The 27,038-nt window shown below is 44.7% G+C and overlaps 1 protein-coding gene across 2 annotated transcripts in view; it reads right to left on the bottom strand.

Annotated features, from left to right (window-relative positions):
• Positions 1-27,038, bottom strand: part of LOC134357802 (retinoic acid receptor beta-like) — a 499,706-nt gene that overhangs the window by 405,797 nt on the left and 66,871 nt on the right. For both annotated transcript variants that reach the window (XM_063069461.1, XM_063069465.1), the window contains exon 2: positions 21,514-21,920. In XM_063069461.1, the coding sequence (XP_062925531.1) occupies positions 21,514-21,691 (178 nt within the window). In that variant the 5' untranslated portion in view covers positions 21,692-21,920. The remainder of the gene's footprint in view (positions 1-21,513; positions 21,921-27,038) is intronic.

Here is a 27,038-nt window from a genome sequence, read left to right as displayed (position 1 = left end):
GCTGTGAAATTCATTGCCATGGATGCCTGTGGAGGCCAAGTCATTGGGCATACTTAAAATGGAGGTTGATAGGCTCTTGATTAGTCAGGACATCAAAACCCATGGGAAGAAGGCAGGAGAATGGGTTTGAGAGGGATAATGAATCAGCCATGATGGAATTGTGGAGCCGACTCGATAGGCTGAATTGCCTAATTCTTTGTCCATTGTCTTTTGGACAAATATCTAAAGAAATTTTATTCTGACATAATCCCCATCCCTAGGACACTTACATAGGCACATAGCAGTTAGCATAAGACCTTACAGCTCTACCAGCAAGATCTGGGTTCAATTCCTGCCACGTTCTGTAAAGACATCGCACGTCTCCCCATAACGATGTGGGTCTCCTCAGCGTTCTCCGATTTCCTCTCACGTTCCAAAGACTAGGATTAATAAATTGTGGACATGCTATACTGGCACCAGAAGCATGGAGAATCTAGTGGGCTATCTCCTAGCACATCCTCGGAGTTGGTGGTCTTTACCGTAAACAATGCATTTCACTATATTCCAATGCTTCGAAGCAATGTGATAAATAAAGCTAACCTTATATCTCACACTGTTATAAAACTGTCCCATTTTGTGATTCCTGAAAAATTACCTATACTTAAGACCATAAATCACAGAAGCAGAATTAGCCCATTCAGACAGTCAAGTCTGCTCTGCCACTTGATCATGGCTGATTTATTTTCCCTTTCAAAGTAACCTTTGATACCCTTATTAATGAAGAACCTACCAACCTCTGCCTTAAGTATACCTAATGACCTGGCCTCCACATCGCCTGGTCTGTGGTAGTGAATTCCACAGAGTCACCACCCCCTGATGCGAGAAATTCCTCCTCATCTCTCTGATAAATGATGTCCTTCTATTCTGAGACTGTACTTTCATGTCCTAGGCTCTCCCACCACTGGAAACATCCTCTCCACATCCACACGATCTAGGCCTTTCAATATTTGATAGGTTTCAATGAGATTCCCCCCCCCCCTACCCCCACCACCATTCTTCTCAGCAAGTATTGGCCTAGAGCCTTCAAGTGATCTTCAGATGATAACTTTTTCATTCCTGGAATCGATCTCCTGAACCTCCTCTGGACTCCCTCTAATGCCAACATATATGGAGTCCAAAACTGCTTACAATACTCTAGGTTTACAGCCCGAACATTTGTATTGAGACAGTCCTTTAAAACCTGCAGAATTTTGTAGCTATATAATTCGTTATAGTTATTGATTTAAAGTATCTGTTGTTAAAGAACAGGAATAAAGAATATTGTGCTGATGGGATACATCCACATATCATTCCCAATCCACTTCCCCCGCTTTGTTGCAGAATTTGAATGAAATATTATTTTGCTATAGACTGTGAAATTGCCCGTGTATTGTGGAGATAAATAGATAATGCTTCACACAAATGGGACATTTATTGTCCCATTTAAGCATCAGAAAGAACACAATGGATGCATTTCTTAAGAGCCAACACATTTTCTACAAGTGAATTCTGCTTTTAAGTTCCAAAGGATTTAATGCAATGGTAATGAGATTTACCAAAAAATCTTTCATCTTCTTTTAGTGATATAGGAATTTTGTTAAAATTTAGCTCCAGAGCAAAATCTAAAATGATTGGTTGTGGTGCTTCACTCTCAGATGAGCTCAATGCCTTTTATGCTCACGTTGCAAGGGAGAATAAAACTACACCTACAGGATCCGATGACCCTGTGACCTCTGTCTCAAAAGCTGAAATCACAACATCTTTTGAGAGGGAGAACCACCACATGGCATTAGGTTCTGATGGTGCACTTGGTGTTCTGAAAACCTGTGCCAACCAACTGGCGGGAGTGTTCAAGGACATCTTCAATCTCTCACCTGCTTCAAAAGGGCGACAATCATACCAGTGTCCAGGAAGAGCAGGGTGAGCTGCCTCAGTGATTATCGTACAGTGCTACTCACATCTACTGTGATGAAATGCTTTGAGAGCTTTGTCAGGGCTAGAATCAATTCGTGCCTAAGAAGGAACTGGGTCTTTGCCCTATCACCACAAGACGTCCACAGCAGATGCAATCTCCACTCAGCCTTGAATTACCTCAACAACAGTAATATCTACGTCAGATAGTTGTTTATTGATTACAGCTCAGCAGTCAACATAATCATATCAACAATTCTAATCAATAAGCTCCAAAATCTGGGCCTCTGTATCTCCCTTTACGACTGTATCCTTCACTTCCTCACTGGGAGATCACAGCCCATGCGGATCAGAAATAGCATTTGCTCCATGCTGACAATCAACACTGGTGCATTCAAGGAAGAGTGCTTATCCCACTGCTCTATTCCCTCCACACCCAATTGTGTGCTTGCCATAGCTCAAAAACCATCTATAAATTCAAGTCGTCAAGTCACTTTATTCTCATTTCGACCATAACTGCTGGTACAGTACACAGTGAACACAAGCCAATGTTTTCCAGGACCATGGTGCTACATGAACAATACAAAAACTACACTGAACTACATAAAACCAACACAAAAACTACACTAGACTACAGACCTACACAGGACTGTATAAAGTGCACAAAACAGTGCAGGCATTACAATAAATAATAAACAAGACAATAGGCACAGTAGAGATCAGTAGGTTGGTGTCAGTCCAGGCTCTGGGTATTGAGGAGTCTGATGGCTTGGGGGAAGAAACTGTTACATAGTCTGGTCGTGAGAGCCCGAATGCTTCGATACCTTTTGCCAGATGGCAGGAGGGAGAAGAGTTTGTATGAGGGGTGCGTGGGGTCCTTCATAATGCTGTTTGCTTTGCGGATGCAGCGTGTGGTGTAAATGTCTGTAATGGCAGGAAGAGAGACCCCGATGATCTTCTCAGTTGACCTATCTGCTGCAGGGTCTTGTGATCCGAGATGGCACAATTTCTGAACCAGGCAGTGATGCAGCTGCTCAGGATGCTCTCAATACAGCCTCAGTAGAATGTGGTGAGGATGGGGGGTGGGTGGTGGGAGATGGACTTTTCTCAGCCTTCGCAGAAAGTAGAGACACTGCTGGTCTTTCTTTGCTATGGAGCTGGTGTTGAGGGACCAGGTGAAAGTCTCCGCCAGGTGAACACCAAGAAATTTGGTGATCTTAACGATCTCAATGGAGGAGTCGTCGATGCTCAGCAGAGAGTGGTCGTTCCGTGTCCTCCTGAAGTCAACAACCATCTCTTTTGTTTTGTTCACATTCAGAGACAGGTTGTTGGCTCTGCACCAGTCTGTTAGCCAATGACACAACGATTATTGGCAGAAATTCAGATGGTGACGAGGAGGCGTGCAGGAGTGAGGTAGATCAGCTGGTTGAGTGCTGTCGCTGCAACAACCTCACACTCAACATCAGAAAGACCAATGAAATGAGCTGAACTTCGGGAAGGGGAGCTCAAGGGAGCCCACACCAGTCCTCATCGAGGGATCAGAAGTGGAAAGAGTGAACAGTTTCAAATTCTTGTGTGTCAACATCTCTGAAGATCTCTTCCGGTGGGCCCAACATTGTTACCAATGGCTCTCACAAATTTCTACAGCTGTACAGTGGAGAGCATTCAAACTGGTTACATCACCGCCTGATATGGAGGCACACGTCGTTGGCATTAACAACAAACACAGTCCGAGGCTGTGCTGGGCAGCCCGCAAGTGTTGCCGCGCTTCCAATGCAAACAAAGGATACCCACAACATACCAACCTGATTCTGATTTTCATTGACTTCAGAATAAAGTGTAGCAGCTACGAAAAAAAGTGACAATGAAATGAAGACCATAATGAGGTAGATAGTGAAGTCAAGACTCCATCATACTGTACCAGCGAAACGTTTAACAGTGGCGGCAGATCTCTACCAAAGAAGGCGCTCTTTCCCTCCACTATCCTGCAAGTCACCCTTGGACAAGGTGTAGCACCCGCTTTAACCCCCTGATCAGGGTCACATGAAGCCACGAGAGCAGGCGGCGGATGGTCGTAAGAGCAGGCAGCGGATGGTCATAAGAGCAGGCGGCGGATGGCCGTAAGAGCAGGCGGCGGATGGCCGTAAGAGCAGGCAGCGGATGGTCATAAGAGCAGGCGGCGGATGGTCGTAAGAGCAGGCGGCGGATGGTCGTAAGAGCAGGCTGAAGATGGTCGTAAGAGTAGGTGGCGGATGGTCCTAAGAGCAGGCGGTGGATGGTCGTAAGAGCAGGCGGTGGATGGTCGTAAGAGCAGGCTGTGGATGGTCGTAAGAGCAGGCGGTGGATGGTCCTAAGAGCAGGCGGCGGATGGTCGTAAGAGCAGGCGGCGGATGGTCGTAAGAGCAGGCTGCGGATGGTCGTAAGAGCAGGCTGAAGATGGTCGTAAGAGCAGGTGGCGGATGGTCCTAAGAGCAGGCGGTGGATGGTCGTAAGAGCAGGCTGTGGATGGTCGTAAGAGCAGGCGGTGGATGGTCCTAAGAGCAGGTGATGGATGGTCGTAAGAGCAGGCTGCGGATGGTCGTAAGAGCAGGCTGCAGATGGTCGTAAGAGCAGGTGGCGGATGGTCGTAAGAGCAGGCTGTGGATGGTCGTAAGAGCAGGCGGTGGACGGTCGTAAGAGCAGGCTGTGGATGGTCGTAAGAGCAGGCGGTGGACGGTCGCGAGAGCAACTGGTGAAATCACGTATCACATATGCAACCACTGACACCAGGCAGATAACCTCTGAAGTGTATTGATAATGGCTAGGCTCACTGGCTTGCAAAGACACTGCCCAGAAGGCAATAGTAAATTGGTTCTGTAGAAAAAGATGTCAAGAACGATCATGATCATGGATAAGACTATGATCGCCCACATCATAGAATGCAGCACATAATGATGGTGATAATAGCAGTGGTATTAATGCCGTTCTTGAGCCTGTTGGTACATGCTTTCAGGGATTTGTATTGTCTGCGTGATAGGAGAGGGGAGAAGAGAGAATATCTGGATGAGAGGGGTTTTTGACTGTGCTAGCTAATGTACTGAGGCAGTGAAAAGTATAGACAGAGTCCATGGCCAGTTTCCATGATGTATCGAGCTGTGTCAAGAGGGCAGCACGTAGAATAACGGTTAGCACAACACTCTACAGCAGCAGCTATAAGACTGGAGTTCACTTATCTGCACTGTCTGTAAGGAGTTTGCACGTTCTCCCTGTGGTTTTCCTCTGCTCTCTTCCCACATTCCAAAGATTAATGGGTTAGGGTTAGTGAGTTGATGATGCATCACAATGGCAGAAAAAGTGGAGGAAGGCCAGCACATGGTCCTTGACAGATCGGGGCCAGAGTTCACCGGACCCTGGCCCCGATCTGTTAAAGACTGTGCGCTGGCTACCTGTTCATCAGTTTCCCCATGTTAAACAAAGTCTCACTCAGATATCCTCCATTAAGGGAGCAACCTCTGAGGAGAACATTGCATCTAATGATCCCACTGCAACCGATGGGACATCTTTGCTTACTGAGAAGGCAGCGTTCTAGGCTCGACAATGCAATTTAATACTAAAATGTAAAATATAACTAACAAGAAATATTTTCCTAGTGAATAAATATATGATGGAAAACCACAGCAGCTGCTGTGGTTATTACTATGTGTACTGTATTTAAGGATTCTGGCATTTAGTTTTTTTTAAGCCTAAGGGAACTGTGATGATCTAGATCATTTAAAACCATGAAATACATCTGATGCTGACCAGATGATATTCTGTAATTGGATGTCTATTGCAGGCTTCTCTGTGTTAAGTGTTCTAGGATAAACATAACAGAATGGAAGGTTCCAATCAGATAATCAACGGCAAACTTGGAAAAATGTGCAATAACTGCAGAATCTGTTATTTTCCTTCAGTTTACATGATACTGTACAGGATCTGTAAGACCGCAAGACACTGGAGCAGAATTAGGCCACTCGGCCCATCAAGTCTGTTCTGCCATTCCATCATGGCTGATTTATTATCCCTCTCAATCCCATTCTCCTGCCTTCTACCTTAAACCTTTGACACCCTGACTAATCAAGACCAGAAGACCATAAAAAGACCATTGGAATTTAGAAGACTGGGGGGGATCTTATTGAAATGTATAAAATCCTAAAGGGATTGGACAGACTAGATGCAGGAAGATTGATCCCGATGTTGGGGAAGTCCAGAACGAGGGGTCACAGTTTGAGGATAAAGGGGAAGCCTTTTAGGACCGAGATTAGGAAAAACTTCTTCACACAGAGAGTGGTGAATCTGTGGAATTCTCTGCCACAGGAAACAGTTGAGGCCAGTTCATTGGCTATATTTAAGAGGGAGTGTTACGTACCCCGTAACTGGGTTGCCAAACCAGCAGAAATGGATTACTCAGATTGAGTCTGGATTACTAGAACTAAGAAAGTTTTATTCAAGAAACAAGCAACACAGTGCTCTAATCAAAAGGATAATGAATGCAACAGTTCAGCAATGATAAACATACATGTACACAGAATTAAGATAACAGGATCAATCAAGCTCTATCGTTGTCTAGGGGTAAATGACCAGTTTCAAAGTGACGCAAAGTTCAGTTCAATTTAGTTCAGTTCAGTTCGCAGTAATCGCTGCCATGGCGATGGACAGTGGGGGGAAGGAGAGAGAGAGCAAAACGAATGTATATTCAAGGCTTCCACACAGACCTTCGCAGTCAGCTTTCAGGCGAGTCCTTTGTGATGTCATCTGAGGTCACCGACCGTGACCCCTCCGTTTCCAGATACGATCGTTTCCCTGCAGTGAACCCAGGACCCAGGCAAGGGTGGACACACACCAGGTTCCCGCCGATCGTGCCTTTCCACCCTGTGCGTCTATGGCCCGATACTTCCCACCGACTTGTGAGAGACGCACCGCTTCCAGGGTCTTGTTACCTCGGGTGTCGTGTGTGTGTCCTGCCTTAGCGAACCTGTCCCTTTTTATCCCCCTGCTGGGGTATCGCCCGTCCATCACTTCAAACAGTTCAGGGTTCAAAGGGGGAGCCGATCTTGACAGCTCTCCTTCCTTCATTAACATCTCCAAATGCTGCTCCATTGTTTTCCTTATCTCTCTCTCTCCTGAAGACAGGTGGCAGACCAACTGCTGATTCCACTGGTGCCAGCCCAGGCCAGCTACATCTTAATCTATGTGTATTCTTGTCACAGGAGTTAGATATGGCCCTTGTGGCTAAAGGGATCAGGGGGTATGGAGAGAAGGCAGGTACAAGGTTCTGAGTTGGATGATCAGCCATGATCATACTGAATGGCGGTGCAGGCTCGAAGGGCCGAATGGCCTACTCCTGCACCTATTTTCTATGTTTCTATGTTTCTAAAACATTGGAGAGAACTAGGTCATTCGACCTATCAGGTCTGCTCTACCATTCCATGATGGCTGATTTATTATCCCTCTCAACCCTATTCTCCTGCCTCCTCTCCACAACCCTTGACACGCTGACTAATCAAGAACCTATCAACCTCTGCTTTGAGTATACCCAATGACTTGGCTCCACAGCCACCTGCGGCAATAAATTCCACAGATTCACCGCTCTCTGGCTAAAGAAATTCTTCCTTATCTCCATTCTAAAGGGACATTGCTCTATTCTGAGGCTGTGCCCTCAGCTCCTAGACTTCCCCACTATGCACATCCTCTCCACACCCACCCTATCCAGGCCTTTCACCATTTGATGGACTTGATTGTGCTATTTCCACTGCACTGCAGAGTTTAGAAACACCCCTGCAGAATGTCACCAAGCTAAATGGATGAAGGGCCTTATCGCCTGGCTACCTCAGCCCATGTGGTAAAGTAACTTTGCCAAGCAAAACCACAACAATATAATAATTAATAAGTGGCAATCAACATCAGGGCTGTGTAAAAAGAGCTGCCTTTTAGTCAGGATGGTGACTGAGAATTTAAAGGCGGAGTTTTGCAGGCAGTTTCTCTGAGTTGTGAAGCGACCGATCAGCAAGAGGGATTCATTCAAAAGGGCCAATAAAAATAAACTCAAGTACAAGGGAAGCAGGCATTCTTTTCAGTGTGCTAATCTTTAAGGCTGATTTATACCTGTGCGTACGGTCTACGCCGTAGGCCTGATTTATACTTTCGCGTAGCCCTACGCCGTAGCAAGCATGCGTAGTTGTGTCTGCCTCGCTCTGCAATTCACTGCCAAAACGCTAGTTGGCGATGGGGTTTCAACGCCACTGTGTTGAGTCTCTTCATGAGAGGCATGGACGAGGAAATGCATTTCAAATGTTTTTGGATGTCGGCAGGTAGATTTGACGATTTGGTTCATCGTCTCCAACCATTTATTTCGCATCAGTGTACAGACATGGCGGGGAAAAGCAACCGGTAATGCGTAGGAGGAAATGCGATGCTACCAAGCAGACCAATCACAGTTGTTGCGGTCTGCGTCGTCGCGACGGGCGTGTTTGGAGAGGTGCACGTCACCCTACGGCATAGAGTACGCAGTACCTACAGCGTATATTTGATGCAGAAGGATAAATTGGGCTTCAGAGTGGCTTTGGCTCATCAGGCTTGGGTGAAGTAAAGTATCTTGTAAGTTACTCACTCTTAGGCTATGTCCACACTAGATCGGATAATTTTGAAAACACCGGCTTCACGTAAAAATGATAGGCATCCACACCAGGCGTTTTTGAAAATACCTCCATCCACATTAAAACGGGTATTTGGGTGAATCTCCTCCTACTGGGCATGCGCAGGACACATCTACAGAAAACAAGTGAAGAGGAAAGGGTATACTACTTCCATTTCCGCGGCGGGGTTATGCTATTTCCATTGGTCAAAAGCTAAAGTACCTACAACAACAGCGAAAGGAAGTTTTCAACAATGTCTTTGAGAAATACAAGGAAAACCTCTGCTGGAAAGAGCAGACCGGACTTCTTCGTCCGCCATTGTTGTTGCGGTGTTGGAGGTTGCGTTCAAGAAAACTATGAAATGTCGCGCTGCTGCCACCACGATCTGTTCCGGCACGTCATGACAGTGTTTTTAAAAAGCTCTAGTTACCCCGTACACACTACACTCCCCAACCAGCCGTTTGAGATTTACACACTCCGGAAAGCGTTTTAGAAAAGCTCCATTTTCGGGGGAGGAAAACGCCGTTTCAGTGTGGACGGAGGGTCAAAACGAAGAGAAAAAGCTTCGGTTACGGATTTATCCGGTCTAGTGTGGACGTAGCCTGAGTTCATCACCTCCAGTCTCCTAGATAAACACATCTGCACCAGGTAACTGGGTGACTGCCTGGAGAAAGAGGGAAAATGCACAGCCATTGCAGATTACACCTGTGGTCATTCCCCTCAATAATAAGTATATAACTTTAGATACTATTGAAGAGGGTGATCTACCAGTGACTGGGTCTCTGGCACTGACTCTGGTGCTGTCTCTCAGAAGAGCAGAGAGGTGAAGAGGTCCAGTGTTGATAGAAGATTCCTTAGTCAGAGAAACTGAGATGAGTTTCTGTGAGTGTGATAGAGACACCCAGTTGGTATGTTGCCTCCCTGGCATCAGGATCAGGGATGTCTTGGATCAGCCCGTGGCATTCTCAAGGGCAAAGCTGAGCAGCCAGAAGTCTTTGTACATATTCACACTAATTACATAGGTAGACCAGGTGAGGTGGCCCTGAAGAGAGGTTTTAGGGAGCTAGCTAGAAAGTTGAGAAGCAGGACCTCCAGGGTAGTAATCTCTGGATTACTGCCTGTGCTGGTGTGGGTAAGAGCAGAATGATTTGGCAGTTGAATGCCTGGATGAGGAACTGCGGCAGGTGGCAGGGGTTCAGATTTAGGAATGGACAAAACTAAGTGACTAGGAGTAGGAACAGGAACACAGACTAGGCTAGGGAAGCAGGACCAGGACGAGGGACTGGGAACAAGGAGCCTGGGCATGGACTCCGAGCCAGAGACTGGACAAGGACCCAGAACCTGGGTCTTGACTCAGGCTTGGGCCCCAAGCCAGGCAAAGATGTGACGAGGCTTGGGTTCCTGGAGACCAGGCGAAGACGTGACGAGGCTTGGGTTCCTGGAGACCAGGCGAAGACGTGACGAGGCTTGGGTTCCTGGAGACCAGGCGAAGACGTGACGAGGCTTGGGTTCCTGGAGACCAGGCGAAGACGTGACGAGGCTTGGGTTCCTGGAGACCAGGCCAAGACGTGACGAGGCTTGGGTTCCTGGAGACTAGGCGAAGACGTGACGAGGCTTGGGTTTCTGGAGACCAGGCGAAGACGTGACGAGGCTTGGGTTCCTGGAGACCAGGCCAAGACGTGACAAGGCTTGGGTTCCTGGAGACCAGGCGAAGACGTGATGAGGCTTGGGTTCTTGGAGGCTAGACAAGGACATGATGAGGCAAGGGTACTTCAAGGCAACTCTTGGGCAGGACGTGGGACTCCACCCCAAGGAGGCAAGGATAGGGAGGAATAGACCCAACCACAGGGTAACAGCAAACGGCCTGGCTTACCCAACAGAGGCAAGGGACAGGAAGGGACAGAACCAACTGCAGGGTAATGGCAAATGGCCTGGCTTACCCGACAGAGGCAAGGGACAGGAAGGGAGCGAGGTCCGGGGTGGCTCCAAGACTCGAGGCGGCCGGTAACCTCAGTGGGCTATGGAACAGCCAAATCCATATCTCGATAACTGCACTAGCCTTCCACCGGTGGGTTGCTCTAAGGGGAGACTGACGAGACGACCCATCAACCACACTCAATCCCAGGGCCACTTATATTCCCAGCCCCTAGGTGAACATCAGGTGCTTATGGTTAAGTCAACCGAAACAAGGGACAGCTGGAAGATCCGGAGTCTGGAGTCCACGGACCGGACCGTGGACTGCAAGGCGGACTTCGGACTGGATCGTGACACAAGAAGGTTCAATATACTTGTGGGCAGGTTGGCTAGAGTTGTGCAGGAGAGTTTAAACTAATTTGGCAGAGGGTGGGGTGGGAACCAGAATGATAGTGCTGAAGATGAGGCATTTGATTTACAAACAGGCAATGTGCAGTGAGACTCCTAGCAAGGAGAGGCGATGATAGGGGGAAATTGCAATCAACAGGATGTGTTGCAATGTATAAGGTGGACAAAATCAAAAAAAGGTGAATACGGGATCGAAGGTGTTATATTTGAATGTACGCAGTATATGGAATAAGGCAGATGAACTTGCAGCACAGCTACAGATTGGTAGGTATGATGTTGTAGGCATCACTGAATCATGGCTGAAAGAAGATTATAGCGGGGAGCTTAATGTCCTTTTGATACAATGTGTATCCTTGGACAAGCAGGAACGCAAAGGGGGTGGTGTTGCTCTGTTGGTAAAAATTGAAATCAAGTCATTAGAAAGAGGTGATATAGGGTCAGAATGTGTTGAATCACTGTGAATAGAGCTAAGGAACTGCAAGGGTCAAAAGACGCTGATGGGGGTTATATACCGATCCCCAAACAACAAGGCATAGAAAATGCATGTCAAAAGGGCAATGTTACAATAATCATGGGGGATTTCAATATGCAGGTAGATTGTGAAAATTGGTTTGGTTCTGGATCCCAAGGGAGAATTTTTAGGATGTCTACAAGATGGCTTTTTGGAGCAGCTCCTGGTTGAGCCTACTTTGGAAACAGCTATTCTGGACTGGGAGTTGCGCAATGAACTGAAATTGATTAGAGACCTTAAGGTAAAATAACCCTTGGAGGCATGTCATCTTAATATGATCAAATTCACCCCGAAACTTGAGAAGGAGAAGCTGAAGTCAAATGTATCAGTATTACAGTGGAGTAAAGGGAATTACAGAGGCATGAGAGAGGAGATGGCAAGAATTGAATGGAAAAGAGCACTGGCAGGGATGACGGCAGAGCAGGAACAGCTGGAATTTCTGGATGAGATTCAGAAGGCACAGGATATATACATCTCAAAAAGGAAGAAGTATTCTAATGGCAAGATGACACAACGTGGCTAATAAGCGAAGTCAAAGCCAACATAAAAGCCAAAGAATGGGATGTGGGGGGGAACTGGTAGTGTTGAAGAAGCAGAGAGCCTGCAGAAGAACTTAGACAGATTAGAAGACTGGCAGAGGAATAGCAGATGGAATAAAGTGTCGTTAAGTTCATGGTCAAGCATTTTGTTGGAAGAAATAAAAGCATAGACTAATTTCTAAATGGAGAGAAAATACAAATATCGGACGTGCAAAGTGTCTTGGGAGTCCACGCGCAGGATTCCCTAAAGGTTAATTTGCAGGTTGAGTCTGTGGTGAGGAAGGCAAATGCAGTGTTAGCATTCATTACGAAAGGATTAGAATATTAAAAACAAGCATGTAATGTTGAAACTTTATAAAGCACTGGTCAGGCCTCAGTTGGAGTATTGAGCAGTTTTGAGCTCCTTAGAAAGGATGTGCTGAAACTGGAGAGGATTCAAAGGTGGTTTAGAAAATGATTCCAGGATTGAATAGCTTCTCATATGAAGAGTATTTGATGGCTCTGGGCCTGTATTCACTGGAATTCAGAAGGATGAGGGGTGACCTCATTGAAACATTTCGAATGGTGAAAGGCCTTGATAGTGGATGTGGAGAGGATGTTTCCTATGGTGTGAAGAGTCTAAGACTAGAGGACAGACTCTGAATGGAGGGGTGTAATTTTAGAATGGAGATGAGGAAGGACTTTTTTCAGCCAGAGAGAAGTGAATCTGTGCAATTCTTTGCCATAGGAGCAGCCAAGTCTTTAGGCGTACATGATGTCCTCCAGTTTGACTATGTGTTTTCCAAGTCATTCCCTCGAACCATGATCAGTGTGCCTACAACTGCACAGCCGACAATTCTAGATAGTGTAGTGTCATTCTAGGTCACTGTACTCAGTGGTCTTCACTACACTGGCGTGACAGCTTGCAAGCATCTGGATTCGGTCTGCGGGGAGTCTTGGATGTTGCCTGGACTGGGGAGCATGCCCTATGAAAGTAGGTTGAGTGAACTTGGCCTTTTCTCCTTGGAGCGACGGAGGATGAGAGGTGACCTGATAGAGGGCTATAAGATGATGAGAGGCATTGATCGCGTGGATAGTCAGAGGCTTTTTCCCAGGGCTGAAACAGCTAACACGAGAGGCCACAGTTTTAAGGTGCTTTGAAGCAGGTACAGAGGAGATGTCAGGGGTAGTTTTTTACGCGGAGAGTGGTGAGTGCGTGAATGGGCTGCTGGTGATGGTGGTGGAGGCGGATATGACAGGGTCTTTTCAGAGACTCCTGGATAGGTACATGGAGCTTAGAAAAATAGAGGGCTATGGGTAACCCTCGGTAATTTCTAAAGTAAGTACATGTTCGGCACAGCATTGTGGGCTGAAGGGCGTGTATTGTGCTGTAGGTTTTCTATGTTTCTATATTTAAGGCAGAGGTTGGTAGATTCCTGATTGATCAGGGCACGAAGGGATATAGTAGAAGGCAGGAGATTGGGGCTGAGAGGAAAATGGATCCGCCATTATGAAATGGTGGAGCAGACTTGATGGGCCAAACAGCCTAATTCTGCTCCTATGTCTCATGGTCTTAAGGCCTAATGTCATCACACATATAACACGTTATACCTGAGGTCTAATATAAATCTTCATGTTGCCATACCTCCAGACGTAAGAAAAACCCTTTCCTATCCAAGACTACGTCCCCTACAAAAAATGTCACATAGATGCAGTTGTGACAAATTTCCTAACCAGAATGCTAGGAATCATTGCACCTCTTTTGCACACACACAAAATGCTAGAGGAACTCAGCAGGTCGGGCAGCATCTATGGAGTTGATTTTCTGGGAGAAGATCCTCATCAGGACGGGAAATGATGGGTGCAGAAGCCAGAATAAGTAGATGGGGGAGGAGAAGCTCCCCTCCGGATCCCTTCCTCCTTCCCTTTCTCCCATGGTCCACTCTCCTTTCCTATCAGCCCTTCACATTTCCCACCTATCACCTCCCAGCTTCTTACTTCATCACAATGCTCCACGCAACTAACTTCCCCCTTACCTGGTCTCAATTACCACCTGGCAGTTTGTTCTCTCCCCCCCCCCACCCCCGACCACCTTCTTATTCTGACTCGTTTCCCCTTCCTTTCCAATCCTAATGAAACATCAGCTCCATAGATGCTGCCTGACCTGCTGAGTTCCTCAAGCATTTTGTGTGTGTTGCTCTGGATTTCCAACATCTGCAGAATCTCCTGTGTTAAAGATCAACTTTATTCGCTGCGTACGTTTACAGGTATTAGGAATTTGCTGTGGTCTGTTGGTCAGGCCAAAAAACAACATTCAGCAATGATAAATAATTATTTTAAAATAACATTCCAAGTACAGGAGTGGAATAAAATGTGCACAAATACATAAATACCAGCATTTCTTTACAACGAGAAAGGATTATAAAAAGCAGTTTAAAGTGTTTGCAGTGCAGTCAGTGACTGAGGTAATAGATGGGGTGAGGGGGGGGATAAGTTATGAATCATCTTAAAAAATGTTGTAGGCTAGCGTTGACTTCAGGATAGAATGAATCAGGGTCAGTTTTAATATCACTGACATACGTCATGAAATTTGTGTCTGCAGTACAGTGCAATACAAAATAATACATATACTAAATTAAAATAAGATGATGTATATTCTTATTGCAATTTATAGTCTTTATATTTAATTCAATAAGGAATGGAAAAGCAGAACAAGGAAAGGTAGTGCGACAGTGTGGAAGGGTTCATTGTCCATTCAGAAGCCTAATGGCAGAGGGGAAGAGCTTATTCCTAAAACATTGAGTGTGTACCTCCTCCCTGATGGTAACAATGAGAAGCATGTCCTGTATTTCTAATTATTCCAATCTTTATCTTATTGTGTTTTTTTTTGAGCTGCATAACTATTACTTCATTCTCCTTTACACTGGAAATAAAACGGTATTAAACAGTCTTGAACTGTGAATCCTTAAAGAAATGTTTACTTGCATCAGTTTTAGTTATTGCCCTGAGCAATATAAAGTGCAGTTCTTCTTATCAGCTTCAGCTGTGCTCTGATTAATGTCCAGGCGTTAATTAGAAGGCTTGTGTTGCTGTCAATGACCAGTTAAACTCAGTTATTGAACCTCACTAATGATCACGAGGCTGCTTCATGATCCAGTTTGACGGGCTGGATTGGTTTCAAATATCCAGCTGCTCTGAATTAGAACCTCACTGTTTAAACAGTGTAAATTAAATTACTTGGATGTCAGTTCAGAGACAGAGTAAAAAAAAATCCATTCGAGCAGAGAAGAGAACGCCCATTTTTAAAGTCAGAACGCGGCATTTCCAACATAAATGTAAGCTCTGCAGAGGTTAAACATTATTGTTGTGTTTAACGAGAGACTGGGAGCAAATACCTTGTCAGTCCGTGTGATGGACTCACCTCTGAGGACTCTTCATTACACATTGTTAGTGTCAAAGAATCAGTCTATAAATCTGACAAATAACTCCCTTCACCTTGATCCCGCTTTCTTAAAAAAAGCTATCATTAAACTTCCATCATTAAGGACCCCCTTCACCCAGGACATGCTCTCTTCTTATAATTATCGAGAGGGAGGAGGTACAGGAGCCTGAAGACACACCCAATGCTTTTGGAACAGTTTCTGGCCCTCCACCATTGGATTTCTGAATGGACAATGAACCCATGGGCACTATCTCAGTGTTTTTGTTCTCTCTTTGCAGGCTGTATTTTATTTAATTATATTTATGTACTTACTTGCATATCTATACACACACACACACACACACACACACACATGTATACAGTGATTTAGAATATATTTTGTGTATTGCACTACTGCTGCCACAAAACAACAAATTTCACAACATGTTAGTTCACAACATGAAGTTAAGCCTGATTCTGATTCAGAAAGTTACTGCTTTCAAAGTCAAGTAATTTTATTATCAATGTACTGTGTATGTCACCATATACTACTTTCAATTTATTTTCTTATAGGTATTTACAGGAATGTAAGGAAATACAATAGAAATTATGAAAACTAGGCAATTATTTTTTCACCTTAGTCTGTGCCCTAGAGTCTTAAAGTATGGTGCCCATTTGAAAATTGGAATTGATATTGGTACATTGTTATCACATGTACCAAGATACAATGAAAATCGAGTCTTACATTGCAGTAGAACAGGGTAAAGCAATAACAATGCAGAATGAAGTGTAACAACTACAGAGGAAGTCCAGCACAAGAAAACCTAGCTGAGAAGATCATTAGCATTTGATAAAAAGTCAAAGATTGTTAAATTGGTTTATTATTGTCACATGTACTGAGGAGCAGTGAAAAACTTGTTTACTGTTCATACAGATTAGATATGGATCAAAATTGCACTGAGGTCATACAAGGCAGAACAACAACATAATTCAGAATGAGGTGAAACAGCTACAGAGAAAATGCAGTTCAATGAGGTGCAGGTTATAACGAGGTGGTCTATGAGGTCAAGAGTCCAACTTATTGTACTAGGGAGCTATCTAATAGTCTTGTAACAGAGGGGTAGAAGCTATCCTTGAGCCTGGTAGTAGGTGCTTGGGGCTTTTGTATCTTCTGACACTGGTAACATACTGTACTGAGACACTCTCAGTGGCCACTTTGTTAGGTACACCTGTATCTAGTAAGGAGGCCACTGAGTGTATGTTCATGGTCTTCTGCTGCTGTAGTCCATCCATGTCAAGGTTCAACATGCTAAGATGCCCTTCTGAACACTTGGCTCTTTGAGTTACTATCATCTTCCTGTCAGCTTGAACCAGTCTGGCCATTCTCGTCTGATCTCTCTCATTAACAAAGCATTTTCACACACAGAACTGATGCTCACTGGATGTTTTTTTTTGCTTTTTTTTCCCCACACTGTTCTCTGTAATCTCTAGAAATTGTTGTGCACAAAAATCCCAAGTGATCAGCAGTTTCTGAGATACTCAAACCACCACATCTGGCACCAACAATCATTCTGCGGTGAAAGTCACATAGATCACATTTCACTGAGTGTACATACTTAACCCACTACTGAACACATTTTCTCCATATTTTCCAAAAGAACAATGCCTCATTCAGCCTAATGCATTTAAGGAAGATTTTCAACATTGTCTTTGAGTTCCCAGTGAGATCGGGAGAAACAATTATCCCCAAATGGCATTATCAAAAACATCTCAGTTTACGCCGACAGACTTGATTTGCCCAGTTATTGAAGTCGATACAAGCTAGGCATAATCTATGAATTACAGGGTTTAAATGACATCTCGGATTGAATCAGTGCTCCAGGCAGTACAGGAACAGCAGATGTACTTTGTTAAATCGAAACATTGGATACATTCCAGGTGTCGGTCACAAAGTTCAAGGGGAAAGGTCATGCCAAATTCTTTTTATTTTGCCTTATTAACCCTCTGCCCCTTCACTTCAAATCAAGAAATTCCAACGATAGGCCTTCCAACTCTTGATATGTTGGTTCTAATTCGATCTTTGATGTGTCTTTGAGAGGAATGTGGTGCCAGAGGTGGTGCTAGGGACATATAATTTAGGAACATTTAAGACACTCTTAGATGGGCACACGGATGATAGAAAAAATGGAGGGTCATGTAGGAGGGAAGGATTAGATTGACCTTAATAGGTCAGCACAACATTGAGGACTGAAGGGCCTGTACTATGTTGTAGTGTTCTATGCTCTCTCACTGTAGAACATCACAGCACAGTCCAGGCCCTTGGGCCACGGTGTTGTGCCAACCTTCTAACCTGCTCTATTCTACTGCTCTCTGTCCTATGTTCTGAAAGAAGTTGGCGAAGCAGGGGAATTGATTTAACCTGACTGGTTGCACCATGGCCTGGTGTGGAAACACCAACGCTCAGGAATGGAAAAGTCTACAGAAAGTGGTGGATACAGCCCAGTCCATCACAGGCAAATCCATCTCCACCTTAGAGCACATTCACAAGGAGCGCTGCCACAGGAAAGCAGCATCCATCATCAAGGACCCCCATCATCCAGGCCACGCTCTCTTCTCGCTGCTACTGTTAGAGAGGAGGTACAGGAGCCTGAGACCCCTCACGACCAGATTCCGTAACAGTTACTACCCTACACCATCAGGCCCCTGACTTTGCCTACCTCAACACTGATATGATTCCACAACCTCCAGATGCACTTTCAAGGATTCTACAAATCAAGTTCTAGCATTAATCTATTTATTGATTTATTTGTTTTGTTTGTTTTATTTGCACGGGGCATCTTCCTTTGTACATTGGCTGTTTGTCAGTCTTTATTTCTGTGTAGTTTTTCATTGATTCTATTGTATTTCTTCTACTGTGAATGCCTGCCCAGAGTAGTACATGGTGACGTGTATTAATCAGAATCAGGTTTAGTATCCCCGGCATATGTCATGAAATGTGTTAACTCCGCAGCAACAGTACATTGCAAAACATGATAAATATAGAAAAAAATTATATAGCTATATATATAGTTTATATATATTTATATATTTATATAAAATATATATTTAACTATATATATATATATATATACATACACACACACACACACACACATATAGTTTAAATAGTTTATATATATAATATTATATAAGTAGTGCAAAAACAGATATTTAAAGGAGTAGAGGTAGTGTTCATGGGTTCAATGTCCATTTAGAAATTGGATGGCAGAGGGGAAGAAGCTGTTCCTGAATCATTGAGTGTGTGCCTTCAGGCTTCCGTACCTCCTTCCTGACGGTGAGAATGAGAAGAGGGCATGACCTGGGTGATGGGGGTCCTTAACGATGGGATTCTGCCTTTCTGAGGCACCGCTCCCTGAAGATGTCTTGCTCGCACCCATGATGGAGCTGACTAATTATACAACTTTCTGCAACTTGTTTTGATCCAGTGCAGTAGTCAGCCAACCCCCCTCATACCAGACGGTGATGCAGCCAGTCTGAATGCTCTCCACGGTACACCTCTGGAAGTGTCTGAGCGTTTTAGGTAATAAATTTATTTTAAGCTTTGAATTGAGCATCAAGGGGAGTTAGGGGTTGGTCAAGAGGTGTGTGGGGGGTAGCGGAGGGAACGGAATGGAAATCACAGGTGGAGATAAAGTTTACTGGGGAGTCAAGGCAAGACGGGGGTCAGGAGAATCATGTGGAGTGAATGAGGAGAAGGGATACATATCTAGTCATACACATTCCTTAAAGTAGAACACACTTTATTCCGACCCAGCAATCGTGTCTGTTGTTCTGTAGATGAAGGGTCTCTGACCGGAACATTCACTCTTTTTTTGCTTTCTGTAGATGCTGCCTTGACCTTCTGAGCTCTCCCAGCTCCTCCTCAAGATTCCTAGCATCTGCAGAACCTCCTGTGATTTGTGTCTGGTGTTCTCCTAGTTGCACGATCCCTCTGAGACCTGATACCACAACTCTAAAGCATTGCTCCTTCCCCCTCACTGAGATCAGGCAGCACTGTGCAATCTGAACTGAGATTCTGACTGAAAGAAATATCAGAAACAGATTACTAAGGCAAACGTCAGAAGACAGACAAGTAGCTCCTTCAAACTTGTGTTAATTCCCCTCACAAACGAGACTTTGATACTCGCTTAATTTGTGATCTCTTTGGTGTTTGCATTAAAATTGCGATCGTGGTAGCAGAGGAGTCCATGGACTGACATGTTGGAATGGGACTAGGGATTGAAATTAAAATGCTTGACCACTGGGAAACCCTGCTTTTTGTGGATAGAACAAAGGTCTCAACCTTTTTATATCAACCCATTATCATATTTCCATAGATGCTGCCTGACCTGCTGAGTTCCTCCAGCATTTGGTGTGTTGGAATGATTGCTGGGGTCAGACAGGATGGTATGAGTAAAGTTTCCAGAGAATGGTGTAAAAAAAAACAAAAAAGACCATCAGCAGCAGCTCTGTGGGCAAAAACACCTTGTTAATGAGAGAGGTCAGACTGGTTCAAGCTGACAGGAAGGTGACAGTAACTCAAATAACTACACCTTACAACAGTCAACACACATAAAAATTGCTTTGTCCTGACGAAGGGTCTCGGCCCGAAATGTCGACTGTACCTCTTCCTAGAGATGCTGCCTGGCCTGCTGCGTTCACCGGCAACTTTGATGTGTGTTGCTTGAAATTCCAGCATACTTTATACTTTATACTTTATTGTCACCAAACAATTGATACTAGAATATACAATCATCACAGCGATATTTGATTCTGCGCTTCCCGCTCCCTGAGTTACAAATCGATAGTAAATATTAAAAATTTAAATTATAAATCATAAATAGAAAATAGAAAAATGGAAAGTAAGGTAGTGCAAAAAAACTGAGAGGCAGGTCCGGATATTTGGAGGGTACGGCCCAGATCTGGGTCAGGATGTCGTATCACAGTTGGAAAGAAGCTGTTCCCAAATCTTCCATTGTTCACAAAGACTGTACCAGAGGAAATTTTATCCTCAATCATTCTGGCTGGCTATAATCAAGACAGCACTGGTAGTAAGTCCTGATTGACGTCAGTAATGTAAAATACTGCAAGTCCAGTTCTCTTGCCGAGACTGATGGCAATTATGCATGGTTGAATGCATGGTTGAATGACATGGTTGATCTTAAAAACTTGAACATGAACTTGAACTTGAGGTTCTAATTGTTCTCGACTTCTCTTAAATTTCATTACTCGGACATGAACTGACTTCCATATCTGATTTTCCTTATGGTACTATCAAAGCTGCAAAATGATTACTCACAAAAATAATGCTTGCTTAAAGTACATACATCCAGCTTTAGGATATAGGACCTAGAACATTACAGCACAGTACAATTTCTTCGGGCCACTGTCATACCATCCTTTTAGTGTACACAAAAATCATTCTAACCTTTCCCTCCCATTTTTCTATCATCCGTGCGTCTATCAAAGAGTCTGTTAAAAGCTCCTAATGTATCTGTGTCTATCACAACCCCTTCCACGGTGCTCCATGAACACTTCACTCTGTGGAAAAAGCCTACCTTTGACATTCCCTCATACATTTTCCTCCAAGCAGCTTAAAATCGTGCCCCCCTTCTATTAGCCATTTCTGTCCTGGGAATCCCACTCTACCCGTGCCTCTTATCATCCTGTATACATTTATTAAGTCACTCCTCATCCCCCTTCACTTCATAGAGAAAACCCCAGCTCGTTCAACCTATCTGCATAAGACATGTCCTCTGGTCCAGGCACCATGCTGGTAAATCTCTGCATCCTCTTGAAAGCCTCCTCATCCTTCCTATAATAAGGTGACCAGAAATGAACACAATAATCCAAGTGTGGCTTAACTTCAGTTTTATAGAGCTGCAACGTTACCTTGTGGTTCTTGAACTCGATCCCTTGACTAATGAAGGACGACACGCCAAACAACCCTATCAACTTGTGTGGTAGCTTTGAGGGATCTGTGGACAAGGAACCCCTGATCCCATGCTGCCAAGAATCCTGTCATTAACCCCCAATTCTGCCTTCAAATTTAACCTTACAAAATGAATCCCTTCACAGCTTTCCAGGGTTATATAAAATTAAAGGCCTCTTGGTACTCACTCGCAGGAGAAGAGGGACTGTATCCACTTGCGGCCGGGTGGCTCTGAACTCCTTTTACAGCAGGACGGCGGAATCCACTAAATATAGGGGTGAAGATAAAAGGGAAAGGAGCTGTTGGGTAATGACTCCTGTGACTGTTGGTAATAGAGGTCCGACATGAGGGGCTGCTGGTTGTCATAACAGTTGCCCTTGCAAGGAGAGTAAGTGCTGTCTAGGTATCCACAGACTTCGCTTAATATTGTCAGCTGATTCTCGGAAGGTAACGTCCAGAGCCTTTGTGTGTGCCGTGAGGTGGGATACGGCGTATCTGAGAAATTCCTGCGTCTGAACTGATGTTAATTAAGCCACCGGATGGACTTTCAGACGATGTGACGATTTACTTGCAGAAAGCGGGCCTTTCCTTCAGGCTGCAAAAACAAACCACAACGATAAAATGATGAGAAACGGGGTTAGAAATTACTGCAAAATATCATTGGCCAGTCTTACTACACATGTTTTAAAATTTTCTGATATAATTCATGATTGTTTAACATCATTTACAGTACGCAAGAGTAAAAGAGTTTCCTCGCCAAACTGCTGGCTTTCCACAGGGATCACTCCCCTTGTAATTCACTTGTCCATTCGCCTCTTCCTATTGATCTCCCTCCTGGCATGTACCCCTGCAAGGGATCGAAATGCTACACCTGCGCAATCATCTCCTCCCTTGCCTCAATTCAGGGCCCCGAACAGTCCCTCCAGGTGAGGCAATACTTCACCTGTAAATCTGCAGGGGTGCACCTGGTGCTGAGCACCTCCACTCCGTTCACCAAGAGCAGAATTTCCTGGTGGCCAACCATTTTAATTCCTATCCCCATTCCCATTCCAACATGTTGGTCCATGGCCTCTTCTTTCACCACGATAAAGCCACTCTCAGGGTGGAGCAGCAACACCTCATATTCCATTTGGGTAGCCTCCAACCAGATGGCATGAACATCGATTCCTCCTTCTGGTGAAAAATTTCCCTTCTCCTTCCCTCTTCTTCTACTCTGGCCTCTTACCTCTTCTCCTCACCTACCTACAACCTCCCCTGTTGCCCCTCCTTCTTTTCTTTCTCCTTTGGTCTACTCTCCTCTCTATCAAATTCCATCTTCTCCAGCCCATTACCTTTCCCACCCACCTGGCTTCACCTATCACCTTCCAGCTAGTCTCCTTCCACTCCCACGGCCCCTTTTTTCATTCTGGTGTCTTCTCCCTTCCTTTCCAGTCCTGAGGAAGGGTCTTGGCCCGAGACGTTGACTATTCATTTCCATTGACGCTGTCTGACCCGCTGAGTTCCTCCAGCATTTTGTGTTAGTTGCTCTCATCGTCACTGGGACATCAGCAGTGGGAAGGGTGAGCAGCTTCAAATTCTTGGGTGTCAGCATCTCTGAAAATCTATTCTGGGTCCAACATATTGATGCAATTATGAAAAAACAGTGGCAATACTTCATTAAGAGTTGGAGGAGTCACCACAGATCCTAGCAATTTGCTACAGATGTGAGAGTGTTCTGACTGGTTGCATCACAGTCTGGCATGGGGATTCCAATGCGCTGTATTAGAGAAAGCAGCAGAGGGGTGCAGACTTAGCTCGCTCCAGCCCCTTGGTATGAACACTGAATTCTCCAACTTCTGGTAAATCCCTCGCCCTCCCTTCCCCTATCCCTATATCACTCTGTCCCCTCCCCCAGCTGCCTACCACCTCCCTCTTGGTTCCACCTCCTACTACCCATTGTGTTTTCCCCTATTCTTTCTTCACCTTTCCTGCCGATCCCCTCCCTGCTTCCCCTTCCCCACCCCTTTATCTTTCCCCTTACTGGTTTTTCACCTGGCACCTACCAGCCTTCTCCTTCCCACCCTCCCCCCACCTTCTTTATAGGGCCTCTGCCCCTTCCCCCTGCAGTCCTGATGAAGGGTTCCGGCCCGAAACGTCGACCGATCGTTTCCACAGATGCTGCCTGACCTGCTGAGTTCCTCCAGCGTGTTGTGAGTGTTGCTTCGACCCCTCCGCTGTTGATTTCTGAATGGACAATGAACCCATGACCAATGCCTTACTATTTCGCTCTCTTCTTGCACTACTTAATTTTGTTAATCTGTAATTTACAATGCATTTGATGTATTGTTCTCTATAACAGCTGCAAAACAACACATTTCACAGCATCTGTCAGTGATAACAAATCTGATTCTGATTCTGCTCATTGACTGGTTTGCCTTTGCCTCTGTGATGGATTCGAGCAGACTGGTCAACCTCAAGTAGGTGGGCTAAGAAGCTCTTCCTTCACAGCGAGTAGGGCAAAGGAAATTTACCCTGCACTTCATAAGTTACAAGATGATCTGCCAGTTAAAGGTATGATGAAATAAAGCTCACAGGTGGTTGCATTTTAATTGAATTTCTTGACAAGTGAGTTGGAGACTGTCTTCACTTCCTTTGAACATGCTCTAGTAAATGTTAGAGATAAGCAGCTCGGTGGGTTTTATGATATCCACATGACAATAAAACCTTAAGAGGAGCAGAACTAGGCCATTCAGCCCGTCAAATCTGCTCTGCCATTTCATCGTGGGTGATTTATTATCCCTCTCAATCCCATTTTCCTCTCTTCTCTCTCTGTAACCTTTGACACCCTTACTAATCAAGAACCTATCAACCTCTATTTGAAATATACCAAATGACTTGGTCTTCAAAGCCATCTATGGCAATGAATTCCACTGATTCACTGCCCTCTGCCTAAAGAAATTCCTCCCCTATATTCAGAGTTATATTCAATCAAATCTCCTGTCAAATCCACACCACATTAGTGTATTAGTAGTTAAGCACAGTCAACTGGCGTGTAGCAGTTTTTGTATATCACAAACACAAGACATTTTGCAAATACTGAAAAGCCAGAGTAATACACACAAAATGCTGGAGGAACCCTACAGGTCAGGCAGCATCCACGGAGAGGAGTAAAGTGTCGATGTTTCGTGCAGAGACTCTTCGTCAGCACTGGAGTGGAAGGGGGCAGAAGCTAGACAAAGACGGTGGGGAGAGGAAGGAGTACAAGCTGGCAGGTGATAGGTGAGACCAGGTGAGGGGAAGGTGAGTAGGTAAGGGACAGGGAAATGAAGTAAGAAGCTGGGAGGTGATAGGTGGAAGTGGTAAAGGGTTGAAGAAGAAGGAATCTGATAGGAGAGGATAGTGGACCATGGGAGAAAGGGAAGAAGTGGGGCACCAGAGGGAAGTGATAGACAGATGAGGAGAAAGGAAGGGGTGAGAGAGGAACGGAAAAAGTGATTGGGGAAGAGGGGAAAAATTACCAGAAGTTAGAAAAATCATTGTTCATGATGTCAGTTTGGAGGCTACATAGACGGATTACGAGGTACTGCTCCTTCAACCTGAGAGTGGTATTATCATGAGTATAGAGGAGGCCATGGACTGATATGTCAGAAAAGGAATGGGAAATAGAATTAAAGCATTTGGTCACCAGAAAAAGTCACCTTTTGTGGCACACAGTGAAGGTGTTTGATGAACGTTGCCCCAATCCATGTCGACTTGCATTGATGTAGGGGAGGCTGCACCGGGACCCAACAAATTCTCAAATGACTTGTCACCTCAGAGGGAAGGATTGTTTGGGGCCCTGAGTGGTGGTGAGGGAGGAGGTGTAGCATTGGTCCTGCTTGCCTGGATAAGTGACAGGAGGAAGATGAGCGGGGAGGGTCGAGTGGACAAGGGAGTTATTGAAAACCTAAACACGAGGAAATCTGCAGATGCTGGAATAGTAATCTCTTACAAGCTCTTCTTTCAGTTAGTCCTGACGAAGGGTCTCGGCCCGAAACATTGACTGTACCTCTTCCTAGAGATGCTGCCTGGCCTGCTGCGTTCACCAGCAACCTTTATGTGAGTTATTGAAAACCTCTGCTTTTTCCTTGAGAGGGAAACTGAATCTCTTGCATTCAATCCTTTAATATCTCTGCACAGTTCTAAATATCTTCTACCTTACAATAGAGCTGAACCTTACAGCTGGTAGCACCTTCGGCAACTACACTTGGTGCTTACATGGCGTTCTTAATCCTGGAAAGAATGCCAAGTTGACATTAGATCAAAGGAGTTCTCAGGCGCGGCAATCTCAAATAAATTGGTCAGTTTTAAAATAGGTGAAGCCACATCTAAGTTCAATGTTCAATGTAAATTTATTATCGAAGTATATATATGTCACCATGCACAAGATTCCTTTTCTTGTGGGCATTCACAGTAATAAAAGAAACCCAATAGAGTCAATTAAAAGGCCACACCCAATAGGACAGACAAACAATGTGCAAAACAAAAATAACAAAATATGCAAATAAAAAGGAAAGAGGAAAAAAAGTAATAATTAATAAATAAATAGATAGATAGATAAATAAATAAATAAGCAAGCAATATATGAAGAGCATGAACTGAAGAGTCCTTGAAAGTGAGTCAAGTTCAGTTTTTGGAACACAAGCATTTGAAAGTCAATGGGGCAGGTTGCAATAACTCTTATTATTAACCCTCAGATGATTATAAATCTTATAAATAAGATTTAAGGGATCCTATATTCATTGATTCAGAGTACTGTACTGCAGAGAAATGAGAGTTTAGACCCTTCATGTCATGCCAACCTTTTCTTCCTATCTACATTAACCAGATATGCCCACACTAGATCCATATCTCACTATGGTCTGCCTACTCCAGTATCTTATAAATGGCTTGTATGTTTACAAGCACTTGCATTGGATCACAGCAACTCCCCTAGCAGCAAGTTCTAGATTTTAACACTTCTTTGTAAAAACTTGTTTCTCAAATCCTCTTTAAAAAGCCTCCCTTTCACCTTAAACTCACACTCTCTTGTTTCTGACACCACGGCCATAAGAAAAAAGATTTGAACCATTTACTCTTCTGCCCTGGGCTCTCCTAACTTTATATACCTCTATCAGGTCACCCCACAGGTTCCTTTGTTGCAGGGAACACAAACCCAGCCTATCCAGTCAAGGTTCGGGGCTGCAGGCACCGTAACCAAACAGTTTCTACATCAGTCCTGATGAAGGGTCTCGGCCCAAAATGGTAACTGGCCTGGTGAGTTCCTCCAGCACTTTCTGTGTGTTGCAGGATTGCATCTGGATGCATTTTCCTTTTCTGTGCCTGCAGCTGATTAAACTGAAAGGCTGACGATCCTGAGGAAGGCAGTCTGCGGAGATACATTCCTGCAGATGGAGAGGCCGCAGAGGTCATGTATCATAAGGTGTCAAAGAGACAGGAGGAGCGACAACGCGATTCAGAGCTCCAGGAAACTCAGCCCAGACTAAGTGTATGTTAAAACTTGAGACAATCAGCCACAAAACATTCAGAAGAATGAGGGATGACCACATTGAAACCTATTGGAAGGTGAAAGGGCTTGTTAGAGTGGATGTGGAGAGGATGTTTCCTAAGGTGGGAGAGTCTTAAGACCAGAAGACACAGCCTCAGAATAGTGCAGCGTCCTGTTAGAGTGGAGATGAGGAGGAATTTCTTTAGT

The sequence above is a fragment of the Mobula hypostoma genome, chromosome 17 (assembly GCF_963921235.1).
Source record: "Mobula hypostoma chromosome 17, sMobHyp1.1, whole genome shotgun sequence".
In the NCBI taxonomy this organism is placed as follows: Eukaryota; Metazoa; Chordata; class Chondrichthyes; order Myliobatiformes; family Myliobatidae; genus Mobula; species Mobula hypostoma.
Note: the sequence above shows the minus strand (reverse complement) of the source record. Positions and strands in the feature narration are given on the sequence as shown.